We start from the raw sequence: 19,961 nt of genomic DNA, 5'->3' as shown, positions 1-19,961 counted from the left end.
ATGTTGACATTGTGAACTGGCTTCAAAGTGCTCTCCCCACCGCAGTTTGTTCTGTCTCTTTGAAGTAAAGCACACACTGTTGTCGGAGAAGACATTCGGTCCGTTTAATGCTAGATAAATGTCCTCAGGTATAGACACACGAGACGTAACGCTGTGGAGGCGCGGTGGGAGAAGGTGCTGAATAAATCATACTACGCCTTGCTCAACATAACCCAAGGAAGGAAGGAAGGAAGGAAGGAAGGAAAGGAGGGAGGAAGGAATGGAGGAAGAAGGGAGGAAGGAAGCAAGGAAGGAAGGAAGGAAGGAAAGATGGGAGGAAGGAGGGAAGGAAGGAAGGAAGGAAGGAAGGAAGGAGGGAGGGAGGAGGGAAGGAGGGAAGGAGGGAGGAAGGAAGGAAGGAAGGAAGGAAGGAAGGGAGGAAAGGAAGGAAAGGAAGGAAAGGAAGGAAGGAAGGAAGGGAGGGAAGAAGGAAGAAGGAAGGAAAGGAGGGAGGAAGGAAGGAAGGAGGGAAGGAAGGAGGGAGGGAGGAGGGAAGGAGGGAGGAAGGAAGGAGGGAAGGAAGGAAGGAGGGATGAAGGAAGGACAGAAGGAAGGACAGAAGGAAGGAAGAAAGGAAGGAAGGAAGGAAGTGTTGTCGGAGAAGACATTCGGTCCGTTTAATGCTAGATAAATGTCCTCAGGTATAGACACACGAGACGTAACGCTGTGGAGGCGCGGTGGGAGAAGGTGCTGAATAAATCATACTACGCCTTGCTCAACATACTCCAAGGAAGGAAGGAAGGAAGGAAGAAGGAAGGAAGGGAGGAAGAAGGAAGGAAAGGAGGGAGGAAGGAGGGAAGGAAGAAGGAAGACATTCGGTCCGTTTAATGCTAGATAAATGTCCTCAGGTATAGACACACGAGACGTAACGCTGTGGAGGCGCGGTGGGAGAAGGTGCTGAATAAATCATACTCCGCCTTGCTCAACATAACCCAAGGAAGGAAGGAAGGGAGGAAGAAGGAAGGAAGGAAAGATGGGAGGGAGGGAGGAAGGAAGGAAGGAAAGGAGGGAGGAAGGAATGGAGGAGGGAAGGAGGGAGGAAGGAAGGAAGGAAAGGAGGGAGGGAGGAGGAAAGGAGGGAGGGAGGAAGGAAGGAAGGAGGGAAGGAAAGTAAGGAGGGATGGAGAAAGGAAAAAAAAGGAAGGAAAGAAAGGAAGGAGGAAGAAAAGAAGGAAGGGAGGATGGAGGAAGGAAGGAGGGAAAGAAGTAAGGAGGGAGGGATGAAGGAAGGACAGAAGGAAGGAAGAAAGGAAGGAAGGAAGGAAGTGTTGTCGGAGAAGACATTCGGTCCGTTTAATGCTAGATAAATGTCCTCAGGTATAGACACACGAGACGTAACGCTGTGGAGGCGCGGTGGGAGAAGGTGCTGAATAATCATACTCCGCCTTGCTCAACATAACCCAGACTGAGCTCCAGCAGACCGCTGAATATTTATACGATACCTGGTAGCGCTCAACACATTTTGTAAGACCCTCACTGTGGATATGATGTTATATCGTCTCCTACTTTTGCTATTTTTTACTATAAATGATACAATTGTAAAAACACCCCAAACGTCTTTTACCCTGAAATTTTAAGACTTTTCCTAAAGTGGTTCAAAATGCACAAAAATTAAATTATTTTAACCCTCCTGTTGTCTTCGAGTCAAGGAAGGAAGGGAGGAAGGAAGGAAGGGAGGAAGAAGGAGGGAAAGGAGGGAGGAAGGAAGGAAAGGAAAAGAAAGGAGGGAGAAAGGAAAGAAGGAAGGAAGGAAAGGAAGGAGGAAGAAAAGAAAGAAGGGAGGATGAAGGAAAGACAGAAGGAAGAAAGAAAGGGAGGAAGGAAGGAAGGAAGGAAGAAGGAAGGAAGGAAGGAAAGGAGGGAGGAAGGAAGGAATGAAGGAAGGAAGGAAGGAAGGAAAGGAGGGAGGAAGGAAGGAATGGAGGAATAAGGAAGGAAGGAAAGAAGGAAGGAAGGAAGGAAGGAAGGAAAGGAGGGAGAAAGGAAAGAAGGAAGAAAGGAAAGGAAGGAGGAAGAAAAGAAGGAAGGGAGGATGGAGGAAGGAAGGAGGGAAGGAAGGAAGGAAAGGAAGGAAGAAAGGGAGGAAAGAAGGAAGGAAGGAAGGAAGGAAGGAAGGAAGGAAGGAAGGAAGGAAGGAAGGAAGGAAGGAAGGAAGGAAGGAAGGAAGGAAGGAAGGAAGGAAGGAACAGTCAAAACAGATGGGGTAAATTTGACCCGGAAGGGAAGTCAATGACACAAATAATCTAATAATCATTACCAGGCAGCCGTAGCTCGTCAAGGGGTTTGATAACGAGTTCATTATTAGAACCAGGTGTGTTAGAGAGGGGCGATACCTAAAACATGCAGGGCAGTAGCTCTCCAGGAGGGTTGGAGATCGCTGGCGTAACCAGATTTTCGCAACAGTCTTTCAAGCACCTGAAAATGACTTAATAACATTTTATTTACCTCTCTACATGATCTCAACTATCCTCCTCTTACCTTCTCCCTCTGTCTTCTCTATCCTCCAGAAATGGTACGAACAGCCACTCCCTTCCCTATGATTTCCCTGCTCTTCGTCTTCACCGCCTTCGTCATCAGCAACATCGGACACATCCGGCCGCAGCGCACCATCCTCGCCTTCGTTTCTGGCATATTCTTCATACTGTCAGGTAAAGTGCACATGCATCAACCTGGCCCACTAAACAAAGGACGAGGTGTGAACGTAAAGGTGTTTTATGTGCTCTGTTTAAAATCCTCACCACCTGCACAGTAAGTCTTATTCATATGGTGTAATTCATCTCAGCCCATGCAGACTTTGTTGTTGGGAAATAAGGTTTGCAAACAATTAAAACTCACAGAACAGGAAGGGAGGGAGGAAGGCTGGACCGAAGGAAGGAAGAAAGGGGAGTGAAGGAAGGGAGGAAAGAGAGAGAAGGAGGGAGGGAGGACAGAAGGAAGGAAGGAAGGGAGGAAAGAAGGAACATTCAAACCTTCCTCTCTCCCTCCCTCCTTCCTTCCTTCCTTCCTTCCTTCCTTCTGTCCTTCCTTCCTCTCTCCCTCCTTCTTTCCTTCCTTCCTTCCTTCCTTCCTTCCTTCCTTCCTTCCTTCCTTCTTCCTTCTTCCTTCTTTCCTTCCTTCCTTCCTTCCTTTCCTCCCTCTCTTCCTTCTTTCCTCCCTCCCTCCTTTCTCTCTTTCTTTCCTCCCCCCTACCTTCTTCCCTCCCTTCTTTCCTCTGTCCTTCCTTCCTTCCTTCCTCCCTCCCTCCTTCCTTCTTTCCTTTTCGTGTTGAACGTTTTATGTGCTCTGTTTAACATCCTCACCCCTGCACAGTAAGTCTTATTCATAGTGTGTAATTCATCTCAGCCCATGCAGACTTTGTTGTCGTGAAATAAGGTTTTCCAACAATTAAAACTCACAGAACACTAATTTTACACTCGCTTTTGTTTCCATATATTTTCCAATTATTCTGCCGTTTCTTGTAGTCATTGCAAAGCATCCTGGGAGACAAACCTCGGCACACAGCTGTCACAGCATGTCGATGGAGACTCTGTGGAGATTAAACACAATTTTTTATAGCAATACAAAATGTAACTCGCTGGGTGTAATTGTGCCAAAAGTAAAATCAAGCTCCATCCAACTAATGAGACAGATGCACATCCTCCGAGTCATATTTTACTGCCTTTTGGCCGGACATCCTCTTTCCGCTCTCAAAGGTTTATGATCGAGTGATTAAACTCGACCGTGAACTCTCCTCGGCTGCTCTTAGGTCACTCTTGTCTTGCCTTCGCTTTAAATTGTTCGGCTTTACAGATTGGCAGGCTGGTGGTAAGATTTAAAGCTCGGCCTCATTAATACAGATAAAAAAAGGCTTTAAGAAGAGGCGTCATATCAGAGATTTAAGACTGGCTAAGTTTGCTATTACGTTTTCTCTGTCCAATCACCAAACGGGGTAAAATAAAAACTTGCAGAAACTTTTTTGTCTGTTGTCGAGCAGCTTGTAATTAACATCACATTCATACATTGTATTACCACGATAAATACTGTTTACAAAGATGAGTTATAAGACCTAAAATAATGTAGAATTGATAGGGGTGTCACGATCTCGATTGTTAATCGGTCACGATCTCGACCTTCGAAATCAAAGGAGGAATCGAGGATGTAGCCACGCCCCCAAAGTCACGTCCTGCAGGCGAGTCAAGAGGGGAAAAAAAACACAGACGTGCTGAAATGCAGCGAGTCGACATTACCTCCTCTAACCTGAACCTGCAGCCGGTAAAAACACACCATGGCAACCACTGAGAGAGGAGACACATCAACCAAACTCAAACTGGTTGTCAGTTGTTCACTGTTAGGACAGTTAACACACTTAATTGTTCGGGATGTTTATGGACATTAGGCTGTTTTAATTTGGTTTTTGTTTTGTTGTGAACTTGAATATCATCTAATATGAAGAGTGCACAGTCTGCAGTTACAAAAGGGTCACTACATGATTCTTTTGTGTACAGTAATTTTCCAATTGAATGCTGAAACAAGTAATTGTTACATTATATTGCTAATAAATTATTTAATTTTGACAGTAAGGCCTTAGTGTGGTACATTGCAAACAACTGATGGAGATTATATCACTCAATATTAATCTAAAAATGGCATATGCGCTAAAAGGACCCAAAAAAAAAAGGGATTGAGAATCAAATTGAATCGAATCGGGACCTTAAAATCGAAATAAAACCGAATCGAGGATTTGGAGAATTGTGACTCCCCTATGAATTGAGGAATTGTTGCAGATAAAGATGATGGCCAAGTGAGCATGAGAAAGCTCTGCAAGTGCTTGATTGGTGGCTTGACTTCTAGGTTACATCTGTGCTGTTTTTGCACAACTATCCACCCCAACTTCCTCCCTGTAACATGTGTGTAATATAATTTCCTGGATTAGAAAGAGCATGGGCCAGTAATCGGAACGTAATCCAAATTTCCTCCAAAGTATATTTGGTAAATTAAAATTAGTAGTAGTAACGTAGGATAGATAGTTGGTTGTGGATGAGAAAAGAAAACTTTATCTGTTAACCGTCCTGTTGTCTTCGAGTCAAGGAAGGAAAGGAGGAAGGGAGGATGTAAGGGAGGAAGAAGGAAGGAAAGGAGGGAGGGAGGGAGGGAGGATGGAAGAAGGAAGGAAAGGGGGAAGGAGGGAAGGAAGGAAGGAAAAGACGGAGGAAAGAAGGAAGGAAGGTAGGAGGGAGGGAGGAAAGAAGTAAGGAGGGAGGGAGGGAGAAAGGAAAAGAGGAAGGGAGGAAGGAAGGAAAGAAGGACCGAGGAAAGAATGAAGGGAGGAAGGTAGGGGCAGGAAAGAAAGAGAGAAGGAGGAAGGGAGGAAGGAAAGAAGGACAGAGGAAAGGAGGGAGGTAGTGGGGAGGAAAGAAAGAGAGAAGGAGGGAGGAAGGAAAGGAAGGATGGAAAGAAAGAAGGACAGAGGAAAGAAGGAAGGGAGGGGGAGGAAAGAAAGAGAAAAGGAGGGAGGAAGGAATGAGGGAAGGAAAGAAGGCAGGAGGGAGGAAGGAAGGACAGAAGGAAGGAAGAAGAAAGGGGGATGGAGGAAGGAAGGGCGGAAAGAAAGAGAGAAGGAGGGAGGCAGGAAGGACAGACGGAAGGAAGGAAGGGAGGAAAGAAGGAACCTTTCAACAAGGCACAGAATCGCCCAATTCATCAGGACCATAGAAGCAACCAGAAAAGACTGAGGTATGGAATAAATGTGTAAAAGTGTCAACCCCCCCCCCCTCCTCCTTCACCTGCCAGCTTAAATAAAATATTAAAAACCAGCAGAGCAAAAGAAGAGGAGCTTGTTAAAGGTCAACATTTCCAAGGTTAATGATAAAAAGACAGCTCAGTGTGGAAGACTCACTTCACCTCTTCTCTCCTTTTTTTTTCTCCTCCCCAGCTGACAGCTTGTCAGACCTTACCTTGTTCTCGCTGCCGGCTGAACAGTGAATGAGATTTAATTCCAAATAATTGCTCTCTCTCTCTAGGAGGCTGCGGGGGGTTATGGTGATTTGATGTTTTTGCTGCAGGCTTTTTTGGGTGAAAAGTGTCAACTTAAAGAGTCTGGAAAGCGACTTTTGTTTCAGTTTGACGTTTCAATCAGAAAAGTTGGTAATGCGGAGAGGTTGATTTCCTTCTGGACGACAGCGGAGGACACTGCACCATTTTTGTGAGGCGTTTAGATTACATCTGCCTGTCAGAAATAATTCATATAATTCTTCATTATTTCTGATCATTATTGAGTAATAAGATTTAATTTACTTTAAATTCTCTCGGGGCACCACTCTATCAATTAGGAACACTGATTAATAATTAACTTAATAATTACAACCAGAATCACCATATCAGTAGGAATGATGTATCAATGGGAGTTCTTGCAGAGCAGAAGTTGGCAATGCTTTCTTCTACAACATTAAATAGACAGAGGAGATATATTCAAAGATGGCCAAACCAAAGATGGTTGCTGGTACTGCATGGGATGGTATATGAGAGAGAATGAGGAAAAGAAAGCTGAGGAAATATGTGCAAGGGTGTGTGGCTATGTTTAACCTTCGTGTCGTCCTCCCGGGTCAAATTGACCCCGTCTGTTTTGACTGTTCCTTCTTTCCTCCCTTCCTTTCTTCCGTCCGTCTGTACTTTCTCCCTCCCTCCTTCTCTCTTTCTTTCTTTCCTCTCTCTTTCCTCCCTTCCTTCTTTCCTTCCTCCATCCCCCTTTCTTCGTTCCTTCTGTCCTTCCTTCCTCCCTCCCGCCTTCTTTCCTTCCCTCATTCCTTCCTTCCTTTCCTTCCTCCCTCCTTCTCTCTTTCTTTCCTCCCCCTACCTTCCTCCCTTCCTTATTTCCTCTGTCCTTCTTTCCTTCCCTCCTACCTTTCCTTCCTCCCTTCCTCCCTCCCACCTTCTCTCTTTCTTTCCTCCCCCCACCTTCCTCCCTTCCTTCTTTCCTCTGTCCTTCTGTCCTTCCTTCCTCCCTTCCTTTCCTCCCTCCCTTCCTTCTTTCCTTTCCTCCTTTCCTCCCTTCATTCCTCCCTCCCTCCTTTCCTTCCTTCCTTCCTTCCCTCCTTCCTTCCTTCCTCCCTCCTTTCCTTCCGTCTTCCATCCTCCCTTCCTTCTTTCCTCCCTCCCTCCTTTCCTTCCTTCTTCCTCCCTTCCAGGGAGGGTTAAGGAAGAGTGTGTGTGAGAGATACAGTCAGGTTAGGGAAGAAGAAGCAAGTCAAACCTGAGCGAATCTCACTACAATGAGTCAGAAATAGTTCAGAAACTGTTACCAGACATTACAACAATAGAGCTCAATAAATAACATTAAACCAAATCAATACATGTGCAGTACATTAACAAAATTAAACAGTTCTGGACTTAGTTATGCTATGCTATGCTTCATGCTATGCCCAGTTAACATGACTATAAATCCATGCAGAGAGAGAGATGCTTTGGCTCGCTGCTTCTTTGAGTCCATCGAGCTGCAGGTTTACACGTGGTTCCGGCTGGACTCGCTGCCGGCTGCTGCGTCGCTGAGGAGATCAGTCGCGCTGGCCGGTCGGCTTCTCTGTTCTCAGCTCAGCATTAACCCTGCTTTGTCTGCTTCCCGTTTGCTTGTGAAATCGGCTGGCAGACTTTGAGTTGCTTGGCCGCTAACGCCGAAATAAACTTGGATCAGACAGGACCTTCCTCGGTGTGATGTGCTTTAGTGAGGAGGCTGCGTGGGGTCAGAGAGCTGCAGGCTAGAGCCGAGTTCATTCATGGGCAAAGACCTTACAACACCTTTTTGGTCAAAGCCATGAAACCATCCATTATCTCACTGCAGTATGTTGACTGGACACCAAAATTCACTAAATCAGCAAGTAGCTCAGACACTCAGCTTCAAGTGCTGAGTGGAAAGTTACTGAATTAAATGTTTGATCACGCCTTTTTCTTTTATAGACCCACATGACTAAGTCTATTTGAGACAAGAAGGTGCAACTCCTCATTTTCACAGGAAATCTCACTCTCAAGATCTCAGCCTCACCAGATGGCAAGAGCTTAACGTCATTTGCATGTTTTGCTATTGTCTCAGTCAGTGGATTTAGACAAACTTGGTGGATTTAGCCAAATTTCGGCAAAAACGGTTTCGGTTTATAAGAAGCTTTGCAGCAGAGTTTTGCACTTTGATGCAATCACTGTTACCATTTGCCCCCCATCGATCTGTTTACTATAGGCCTGGAGAGATGCCCAACTTATACTATGTGGTGAGCTTCAAATAAAGTGTAAAAAGTCAAGAAATCTTATCGTCTCAGAACAAAAAAAGAAAAACTTTGCCCCTGTAATCCATCTTCCTGTTTCAAGGAGGATTAACATTCAACAAAACAAAGTTTAGTTTAGTCCTTCACGTCGCTGGAAGGCCATAGCTGTGACATCTTCCACTAAGCGCTGTCTCTCATTTGTATCAGAGTCCTGTTGGGTAGGAGAGTCACTGCGGCCAACAGGGTGACATCACCTCCTCGTATCGCTGCGGGACAGCTGGGTGGTGTTTCCAGTTGGTTACCTCGGCTACAGGGTCGAGCGTTAAGCTGATGAAGTGTTTGTTGGAATTTTTTTGGACCTCAGTACTTACTCTCTCTCTCAAACACACACACACACACACACACACACACACACACACACACACACACACACACACACACACACACACTCTCTCTCTTTCTCTCTCTTTCTCTTTCTCTCTGAGTAGACAGTATGACATCATCTTCCTGTTTCAGCTCCTTTTTTTTTTTGCATGAGGGAGCTTTACCTCACATATGCCAGCTTAGCATGGTGGACCGCTGACTGGACAGTCGTGACATCCACAGGTTCATTATGGGAATGTCACCGAGCCAAGGTGGAAGAAAACACATGCACGTGCTCACACACACACACACACACACACACACACACACACACACACACTCTCTCAAACTCAAGAAGACATGCATATACCGATCTTACGTAAATGACATCATCACACGTGCAGATAAGTGCTCAAGAACAAAACATTCTCACACTACAATCAGCATTAAAACATTAAACATGAATGAAATATGTATATATATATTTATTATATTTATCTTCAATTTTATGTACTTGTTTATTTTTTTGCATATATTAAATCTATATATAATTTTACATTAAAAAAAATATTTTATATTTAACCCTCCTGTTGTCCTCGAGTCAAGGAAGAATCGAGGAAGAAGGAAGGAAGGGAGGGAGGGAGGGAGGAAGGAAGGAAAGGAGGGAGGAAGAAGGAAGGAAGGAAGGAGGAAGAAGGAAGGAAGGAAGGGAGGAAGAATGAAGAAAGGAGGGAGGGAGGGAGGAAGGAAGGAAAAAGGAAGGAAGGAAGGACAGAAGGAAGGAAGAAAGGGGGATGGAGGAAAGGGAGAGGAAGGAAAGAAATAGAGAAGGAGGGAAGGAAGAAGAACAGATGGAAGGAAGGAAGGGAGGAAGACACGAAGGTTAATATGTTATTGTTATAATATCACCCTTGAAAATAAATTTCTGGTATATTATCACATCTTACATATATTGCATTACATATAAAACTTGGTCAAAAGTCCAAAACTGGTGATTGCATTTTTTTTTTTTTTGTACATCATGTAAAGGTATTCCAGTAGCGCCCAAGAATATGAATATAGACGTGGAAATGTGCATAAATTGAATTTCGAATGTGATAAATTCACATATTGATATGCATGACATGTCCCATGCAGAATCTAATCTTTAGCTAGTGAAAACATGCATTTTACATTTGCTTTCCTCTCATAGTGTATTGTTACGTTTGTATTTATAACGAATCAAGAAGTCAGAAACTAAAGTTAGAAGTATGACAACATTTCTGTGTCATGACTCAAAAACTTCGTCAACATCTAACAAAGAAGATTGAGAGAGCATTAAGTTAAAAAAAGAGCTGAAGAGACATTCACAGATTTTTATATGTCACAGGTTTCTTACTTATATACCAGTAATTGAACAACCAGTCATTTTTCGGTACTTTCTCCTGAGAATAAAAACCTATTGCCTGTCAGACACTGTCATCACAGAGATTTCTCTCCGGTGTTTGATAGCAGAAAACAAAACAAAAAAATCAATGGCTGCCATTTCCTCCTCTGAAGTAAACATTCTATACTTGTGTTGTTTTCTGCATGAGAGGGTTTTTCAAAGTCGGTCTTGCAATTATTTAGCACACAGCAGGGGAATCAGAAAGAAAAAAAAGACAAAAATCAGTGCTGTTTCAGAGTGATGTCACATGGGTTTGCAGCAAAAAAAACAGAGTAGTCAGCCTCAGTCAGCATGTGTGTATTTTTGTCATGAAAACTGCCCATCAGGCGCAGAGTGCCCGAGGTTACGGCATGGTGGCTGTGGACCAGCTGTTTCCTCCCTTTTCTCTTGTCTGTCTTTCCTCCAGTAATTCTCTTCTCTCGTTCTCTCTCTCTCTCTTTTTCTCCTCCTCTTGTTTATTTTCCCCTCTCCCCCTGTGGATGTGTGAGTGCACGTTGATACCAATGTGGCACAAACACACACATACACAAACACACACATGATACACCCAAGAGGCTTGCTGCTGCTGAGCGGAGCATCCAGCCACAATACTGCCATCTGATGGCCAAGATGAGTAATTACAGCTTTCTGGGCTTTTTTTTTCTCTCAATTTTTCACCTTCACTCATCCACTTATCAGTCTTCTCTTTGTTTGTGTGTTCCTCTTTTTTCACTGTTTGAATTGTTATTGATGTTATCTCTGTTGCCAACTTATAGAAAAGGAAAATAACTGATGCTAAAAAGATAGAGATTCAATCCATCACATCCATTGTTTTTTTTTGTTTGTTTTTTTAATTCAAATTCTTTCTGCACTGATTTTTTCAGAGATCACACGTCAATCAAATAGAATGACATCATGGGTTTTTCCTCTAAAATTTCTGTTCATGAAGTTTAGCTTTCTGCAGATGACGTTATTTTTCTTTGCCTATTCAGCCATCTGTCTCTTTATCACTCTTCATACTGACCTACGACTAAACTACGTCTTATGTCATTTTTCTTTTTTCAAATTTTAACTGTACTACAGTCAAAGCATTAAAGAGTAATTTGCCAACTAACTAGATAGATAGATAGATAGATAGATAGATAGATAGATAGATAGATAGATAGATAGATAGATAGATAGATAGATAGATAGATAGCTAACTAACTCTCTCTCTCTCTCTCTCTCTCTCTCTCTCTCTCTCTCTCTCTCTCTCTCTCTCTCTCTCTCTCTCTCTCTCTCTCTCTCTCTCTCTCTCTCTCTCTCTCTCTCTCTCTCTCTCTTCATGAGGACCGAATCACTACTGTGTTATATCCACACTTTTAGGGGGTAAAGTGCAGTAAAACAGAAATATGCCCACATGAAAACAACATTGATTATCACTGTAAATGCTGCCTGCGAACGCTTCAGTGTTCTCTCCGTCGTCTACCTGGTTTCCCCCCGAGGCGTCTTACTGTAGCACAGGTTATGTTTATTCCTTCAGTCAAACACAAATCTACTGCCTCCCTCTGTAAAGACTGTGTCTCCTCTTGTGATTAGTCTCATTTTACACAGCTGGGATGCCAACCCATCTCACTGCTGAACAGGTATTTCTGATAAGGACCAGATGGTGCTCAGCTAATCTCTTTTCAGATAAAGGTTCCCTGCTTGTTATAACAGCAATCACTGTCTTTAAGGTGGCTCTTCCGAGTATTGCTGCTGACAGATCATGGAGTGTTTGTCCATGTGTGCGACAATTTGATATGAAAACATCTCATGTCTTAAATTTCAATTAGTTTGGGCTCATTTTATTCATCTATTCAGCCATCTGTCTCTTTATCACTCTTCATACTGACCTACGACTAAACTACGTCATACTTCATTTTACTTTTTTTAACTATACTACAGTCAAAGCATTAAAGAGTAATTTGCCAACTTACTAGATAGATAGATAGATAGATAGATAGATAGATAGATAGATAGATAGATAGATAGATAGATAGATAGATAGATAGATAGATAGATAGATAGATAGATAGATAGATAGATAGATAGATACTTTATTCATCCCTGTTGAGGAAATTCAGGTATTCAGTAGCTCATACAGACACATACATAAATGAATAAGAACATACAAAAACAATCTTGAAGTTAAAAATGAAAGTAAGAGCAGATTCAAAATTCTAAATTAAACATTATTATTGCACATTGTTCAGTATTGCAGTGCCATGTCACTATCTAGTGATGTTAATGTTTAAAAGCCTGATGGCTGCAGGTACAAAGGAGCTCCTGAACCACAACTATCTAACTAACTAACCAACCAACCAACCAACCAACCAACCAACCAACTAACCAACTAACCAACCAACTAACTAACCAACTAACCAACCAACCAACTAACCAACCAACTAACTAACCAACTAACCAACTAACCAACTAACCAACTAACCAACCAACCAACTAACCAACCAACCAACTAACTAACCAGCTAACCAACTAACCAACCAACCAACTAACCAACCAACTAACTAACCAACCAACTAACCAACCAACTAACCAACCAACTAACCAACCAACTAACCAACCAACCAACTAACCAACCAACCAACCAACCAACTAACCAACTAACCAACTAACCAACCAACTAACCAACCAACTAACCAACCAACCAACCAACTAACCAACTAACCAACTAACCAACTAACCAACTAACCAACCAACCAACTAACCAACTAACCAACCAACCAACTAACTAACCAGCTAACCAACCAACCAACCAACTAACTAACCAGCTAACAAACCAACCAACCAACTAACCAACCAACCAACCAACCAACCAACCAACCAACTAACCAACTAACCAACCAACTAACCAACTAATCAACTAACCAACCAACCAACCAACCAACTAACTAACCAGCTAACCAACCAACCAACCAACTAACCAACTAACCAACTAACCAACTAACCAACTAACCAATCAACCAACTAACCAACCAACCAACCAACTCACTCACTCACTCACTCACTCAAACTTCATGAGGACCGAATCACTACTGTGTTGTATCAAAACTTTTAGTGGGTAAAGTGCAGTAAAACAGAAATATGCCCACATGAAAACAACATTGATTATCACTGTAAATGCTGCCTGCGAACGCCTCAGTGTTCTCTCCGTCTTCTACCTGGTTTCCCCCCGAGGCGTCTTACTGTAGCACAGGTTCTGTTTATTCCTTCAGTCAAACACAAATCTACTGCCTCCCTCTGTAAAGACTGTGTCTCCTCTTGTGATTAGTCTCATTTTACACAGCTGGGATGCCAACCAATCTCACTGCTGAACAGGTATTTCTGATAAGGACCAGATGGTGCTCAGCTAATCTCTTTTCAGATAAAGGTTCCCTGCTTGTTATAACAGCAATCACTGTCTTTAAGGTTGCTCTTCCGAGTATTGCTGCTGACAGATCATGGAGTGTTTGTCCATGTGTGCGATAATATGATATGAAAACATCTCATGTCTTAAATTTCAATTAGTTTGGGCTCATTTTATCAAGAGGTAATTCATTTGGGAGTATGCACCAGTTAACAGAACAAACACGTCTTAAAGTAACATCTTGATACAATTATATTTTGTCTCCTCTAATCACTTTGCTCAGTTGGTCCAGACTTGATGATAGCTTTACGATATCCTGCAGAATTGATCTGGGCCAGATGCCTTATCCTTTTAAACGGACCATATATTTTAAAGAGACTGTTCTCCTACAACAGAAGTCTATATATTCAAGTCACAAAACATAATAGGTGTGAGTTTGTTTGTCTCTTTTTTAAATGGACCTGGAGTCTAATTAATTAACTAAAATCTAAGTCAATAACAGCAGGAGACATGACTAAGGACAGATGTGAGCCTATAACATCCCACCTACATAATATGGTGATTTCTAGATAATTCTATATTCAAGTTCTTGACTCAGTAAGCACTAATTTATCGCCAAGATTGCACCATAAAAATCCAGTCCACTGTCTTTTCTTTGACGACCAGTATGATCGACATTGTAGTCGTGCAAAAATCCTGCATCATGCACGAATTCTGCAAGCCAAGTTTCAGATAAGACAAGAATATCAACTTTTGTAGTGTAGTGTTTATCCAGATCTTCATCATGTCCAATTTACAGAGTAAACTCCTTATAAAAATAATCCCCAGACCAGATCTAGAGGTCATGAGATTATACAAGTGTAAAGCATTGTGCAGGAGTGGCAGGGACTGGATTAGTCTCAGTGTTCCCTTAGAGCAAAATACAGTTACAGACTTTTACATCAGTCACAAGACAGGAGGAGAGTATGTTAGCAGTACGTAGGAGAGGCTGCAGAAATACAAACATTTTCTCTCAAAACAGACAGAAAGGATGAAGGGAGTCATCAGATGTAAGATACTCACAATCACTGTGGGGGTAAAGTTAAATTGTTAGTTGTGACATTGAAGGGAGGCTGCCACACCCATGATGGCTCCCAGTAGTACCACACAAAGATATAAAACACAGTACAATGATTAGAGACATTGCATGATTCAACAATGAGTAAAATTAAGAAACACAGGGGCTGTGTTCGAAACCGCATACTTTCCTACTACTCATACTAACTCTGTCATTTGAAGTATGTAGTGTGTTTCAACTGCGTAGTATGCGATTTAGAGTATGTGAGAAGTTCCCGGATGGTTTACTATATTCAGTAGAAATGCGGAGTATGCATCAAGAGCTGACTACTCACACTCAAATTACCCAAGATGCAACGCAACTTCTGAAAAAAAACCAAAATAAAAACGTCACAGATCACCACCTCTGTGGTTTCAAGTTAGCTACAGCGAGGGTATGTTCGCTTCCTGTTTTCAAAATAAAAGCACCAATTCTATCGTTATTGTTTTCTTAATAATAAAAGGTAACGGGTGTTTTATTTTGTGAAAATGACCGGAAGTGCGTTACTCGATACGGCTAACTCCGAATTCGCAGGAACAAAACTTTAAACAGGTGTTATTTGGACAAATTAGCGTCACATTGTGGATCTAAAGGGCTACTTTACTTTCTCGCCTAAAAAGGTTAGAAATATCGATAAAGTGGTATATTTACAGAGTTAGAGCTCAAATGAAATCCGCTTCAGCCTGCTGATTTCAGCTCGGGTAGGGACGAAATGAATTGTGGGTTATCGTGTAGTTTACTACAGTGTAAACGGTCTGCTCACTATCTGGTCGTTTAGTGTGTAGTGTGTAGGATGGAAGTATATAGTATGTAGTATGCGGTTTCGAACACAGCCAAAGTGTCAGCACAGGCATAAAGCCAGCACTTTGTAAACTCAAGTCAGAGGATCTGAGAGGCCTTTAGGTTGTGAAGGGTAGCAAATCTTCACGTTCACGTCTAAAGTCTAGGCCAAGTTTTCTGTGTCTCAACACCGGCCTTGAGGTTGTGATACATCCTAATATAAACTTTACAGTATATTTGAGGCTGAATATTGGCACTGTTGGATCAGACACTGCAGAGTCTGCAAGAGGAAATGACCACCAGAGTGACATTACAGCCACAGCCTTGACTTCACCAACACTAAAGAAAACAACTGTCTACTAGCTTTACAATATCATTTTGGAGCAGAGATGTGGCGCCACTGTTACAGCTTATGAGGCCGAACACAGCGCTGTGGAGTATTAGAGTATAGAAGCGACCACAGGAGCCATAACAGGATCGTCACGGAGAAAGGAGACAGGCAGAAAACTCAGTGCTGCAGCAAACTTTGAGGTGCTTTGTTTTCTGACAGCATATTATAGTAGACTTTGCCAACTCTGAATACAGAACAACCACATCTGTGTTACCTGTAACTTGAAGGAAGGAAGGGAGGGAGGAAGGAAAAAGGAAGGAAAGGAGGGAGGGAGTAAGGAAGGAAGGAAGGAAGGAAGGGAGGGAGGGAGGGAGGAAGGAAGGAAGGAAAGGAAGGAAGGGAGGAAGGAAAGAAAGGACAGGAAAGAAGGAAGGGGGAAGGTAGGGGAGGAAAGAAAGAGAAGGAGGAAGGAAGGAAAGAAGGAAGGAAGGACAGAGGGGAGGAAGGAAAGAAAAAGAGAAGGAGGGAGGGAGAAAGGAACAGTCAAAACAGACAGGGTCAATTTAACCTGGGAGGATGACATTGTTATAAGGCATCAATTTTAGAAATAATTGCACACTCTTTCTACATAGGTGACCTAATATTAAGAAATCATCATATTAACTGTGATGAATTGTCCCTTTAAATCCAGCTTCACGCATCTTGAGATGAAACTCCAGTGATTTATTTATTTTATTCATGGTTAGAATAGTGTTGTTTTTTTCAGAGATAAACTGTAAGATGTTTCTTTAAATGGGAAGCAGAGTTTTCATCTTTGCTGTGTTTGTGTCAGAGTTTGACTGCTGGAGGATTTTGGAGGTCAGCTGCGGCTGTTAGTCTGTCGACAGGGGAGGAAGCACTGACACACTCCTAATGAGGCTTCTCTATGTATTTGTGTGTGTGTGTGTGCGTGTGTTTGTGTGTGCTGTGTGTGTGTGTGAGAGAGAATTTGTGTCCTTGTTTATCTCTTTACCACAGCACAGCCTGTTGTTGGGGTTTTCTCAGCCTATTTACAGTACAATGAGGACATGTTATCATTAGCTATTCCAGCTCCCGAGCGCACACACACACACATACACACACACACACACACACACACACACACACACACAAAGAGTCTAAAGGCCCATTTGGATAAGATTAGTGTTGCAGGGTAGCAGAGGCAGAGCAACATTAGCCCTTCTCCTCCTGGTGTAATTGTTACTTGGGGTTTATATAGGATTGTGAAATATTTGAATATTTGTGAGAAATGGGACAAAAAAAAAGAAAAAGTCTCTATTGGTCAGCCTCAGTCTATCATCTCCAGTAGTCTAAACTGTTTTGTCACTCCTTGTTTCCTGAGCTATGTGTTAGTTTTTCGCCCCTTAACCGCCAAAATCGCGAGTTTATAGCCTCAAATAAGTTGTCACTTTGAAGCGTAATGACAGCCCCCGCAGTGAATTATGATCAAAGTTTGTGTCGAAATTCCTCTAGAGCGCCACAAGATTGACAGCAGGAGGTTTAGCAATTAGCAAACATTCAAAATCAGCTGTGTGAACAACAAGCAAGTCATGTTCGGGAAAAGGAAAACATCCCGTGGCTAAAATTAGCTTCTAATTGGCGGAGTCAGGAAACAATAAGGGGCACGTCAGTTTGAACTTTAAGACTCCCAAGTTTGTCATCTACGTACTTAATCTGAGAGAAGTGAGTAGTCGTCCAGTGTGCTGCAGGTAATGAGCCTTGTTCCGCCAGCGTTTTGGAGAAATACATCAATATCGGCTAAGAGCATATTTGGACGGCGGCCATGTTAATAAAGATGAAAAGACAACTCTCCACTGACAGGAGATGTTTGTATATATGTATGAGAGCCTGTCCAATCACTGCGGACATAGTGATTAACCTTCCTGTGGTCCTCCTGGGTTAAATTGATCCCGTCTGTTTTGACTGTTCCTTCTTTCCTCCCTTCCTTCCTTCCTTCTTTCCTTTCTTCCCTTCCTTCCTCCCTCCCTTCCTTCCTTTTTCTTTCCTCCCTCCCTCCTACCTTCCTTCCTTCCTTCCTTCTTTCCTCTGTCCTTCCTCCCTTCCATCTTTCCTCCCTTCCTTCCTCCCTCCTGTCCTTCCTTTCCTCCCTTCCTTCCTCCCCCCCTCCCTTCCTTCCTTCTTCTTTCCTCCCTCCCTCCTACCCTCTTTCCTTCCTTCTTTCTTTCCTCCCTTCCTTCCTCCCTCCTGTCCTTCCTTCCTTCCTTCCTTCCTTCCTCCCTCCCTTCCTTCCTTCTTTTTTCCTCCCTCCCTCCTACCTTCCTTCCTTCCTTCCTTCCTTCGTTCCTCCGTCCTTCCTCCCTTCCTTTTTTCCTTCCTTCCTTCTTTCCTTTCATCCCTCCTACCTTCCTTCCTTCCTTCGTTCCTCCGTCCTTCCTCCCTTCCTTTTTTCCTTCCTTCCTTCCTTCCTTCCTTCCTTCTTCCCTTCCTTCCTTCCTTCCTTCCTTCCTCCCTTCCTTCTTTCCTTTCATCCCTCATTTCCTTCCTTCCTCCCTCCATCCTTCCTTCTTCTTCCCTTCCTTCCTTGACTCGAGGACAACAGAAGGGTGAGTTTATTGATGAAAAATGATGTCATCCATAGCAACCATCGCTCCTTCTCTTACAATAGCTTAGGAGTTCTCTCAGTTGTCTCAGTAATGGTTGCTCTCAGTAGATTTTAGTCTTAAGAGGGAAATCTTAGCCACAAACCTTTAGTGTCATTAAGGAGGACTCATGGCAGGAACATAATACCATTTGGGAATAAAGCCCCTTAGATCACTCACTGCCTGTAGACTTGAAAGATGGCTTGTGTTCAGATTGTTCCTTGAGAGATCTGCTTGAATAATGGTGGTTACACTTTGTTTCATGATGAAAAAGTATTAAAACATCTGTACAAATATCTCATATCACTCTTACAGTACATCCTAATCTACTACTCTTCAATTCATGTGTTCAATATGTTCCTAAATCTCTCATTTTTGTACAAAATATGGCTACATACAATGTCTTCTGTTTGAATCCCTACCAGCCGGGTGGTGCCGGTCCTCTGAAATGATGCCAACGCGGAAGTAACTTAAAACTGCATTCTATCAAAAGGCCACCAGGGGCGACCGTTTTGGTGTCAAAAGGACTTCCGTCTCTATACAAGTCAATGGAGAATTCACCAACTTCTCACCTGATTTCTAACCTCAGTAAACGTTTTCAAAATGTGTTTATGGTCTCAATCGCTAGTTTAAAGCCTTCTTCAATGCAGTATGATGTTCATTTGGGACATTTTGGCCTCCCTGATTTTATATTTGACGATAAAGCAGGGTATGCATTAGGGCGTGGCTACGTCGTGATTGACAGGTTGATTGGTTCACAGGTTCAGGAGGGCGCCTCATGCCCCTCCTGATGCCCATATAAGTAGAATCCGTGTTTTTATTTTTCCCAGCTTGCACCTGAAATTTTCAAGATGGCGCTGCTCAGATCCGATACTATTGGCCTCCGAGCTGCAGTCCACAAACCAATGGGTGACGTCACGGATGTTACATCCATTTCTTATATACAGTCTATGATCCCTACCCACGACTCTGCCATTGACACTAATGTCTTCTCTTGTGTACGGTTTCTCAAAATGAAGGTGTATAAGATGTATGCAGGTGAACAGGATTAGGCTTTGAAGTGGTTAAGTGAATTGTTGTGATACCTGGTGACCCACACATAGAAATACCATGTGTAAATGTGTCTAAGGGATTCTCTGATCTGAGGCGTACAGTAGGATCAGCAACATTAAAGCTGCAGGAGATGAATGTTTAATACTTCATACTTGATACAGCAAAAATAAAAAAAACCTCTTACTATAAATGTGCAGTATATCATCTGAAACTCCTCTATTTGTACTAATAACAGTAGGCTTACAGTGTGTGTGTGTGTGTGTGTGTGTGTGTGTGTGTGTGTGTGTGTGTGTGTGTGTGTGTGTGTGTGTGTGTGTGTGTGTGTGTGTGTGTGTGTGTGTGTGTGTGTGTGTCTGCAGGTCTCAGTCTGGTGGTGGGTCTGGTCTTGTACATCTCCAGTATTAATGACGAGGTGATGAACCGACCCAGAGAGCCCGAGCAGTTCTTCCACTACCGCTACGGCTGGTCTTTCGCCTTCGCTGCCTCATCCTTCTTACTCAAAGAGGTAATCACCAAGCAACACACACACACACACAAACATGCAGATACACACACACAAACACACACACGAATATACAAATAGACTGTTAATCATGCATCAACACATCGGTTTACTGGACACACACAAATAGATATGCACAA

The 19,961-nt window shown here is 42.8% G+C and overlaps 1 protein-coding gene across 1 annotated transcript in view; it reads left to right on the top strand.

Annotated features, from left to right (window-relative positions):
* The window catches only part of LOC133996891 (voltage-dependent calcium channel gamma-7 subunit-like), a 52,748-nt gene that overhangs the window by 26,398 nt on the left and 6,389 nt on the right, over positions 1-19,961 (top strand). The window contains exons 2-3 of the mRNA XM_062436406.1: positions 2,547-2,687; positions 19,679-19,824. Coding sequence (XP_062292390.1) covers positions 2,547-2,687; positions 19,679-19,824 — 287 coding nt within the window. The remainder of the gene's footprint in view (positions 1-2,546; positions 2,688-19,678; positions 19,825-19,961) is intronic.

Source organism: Scomber scombrus, chromosome 16 (assembly GCF_963691925.1).
Source record: "Scomber scombrus chromosome 16, fScoSco1.1, whole genome shotgun sequence".
NCBI lineage: Eukaryota > Metazoa > Chordata > Actinopteri > Scombriformes > Scombridae > Scomber > Scomber scombrus.
The sequence above is the reverse complement of the archived record's forward strand: the minus strand, read 5'-3'. Positions and strand labels throughout refer to the sequence as shown.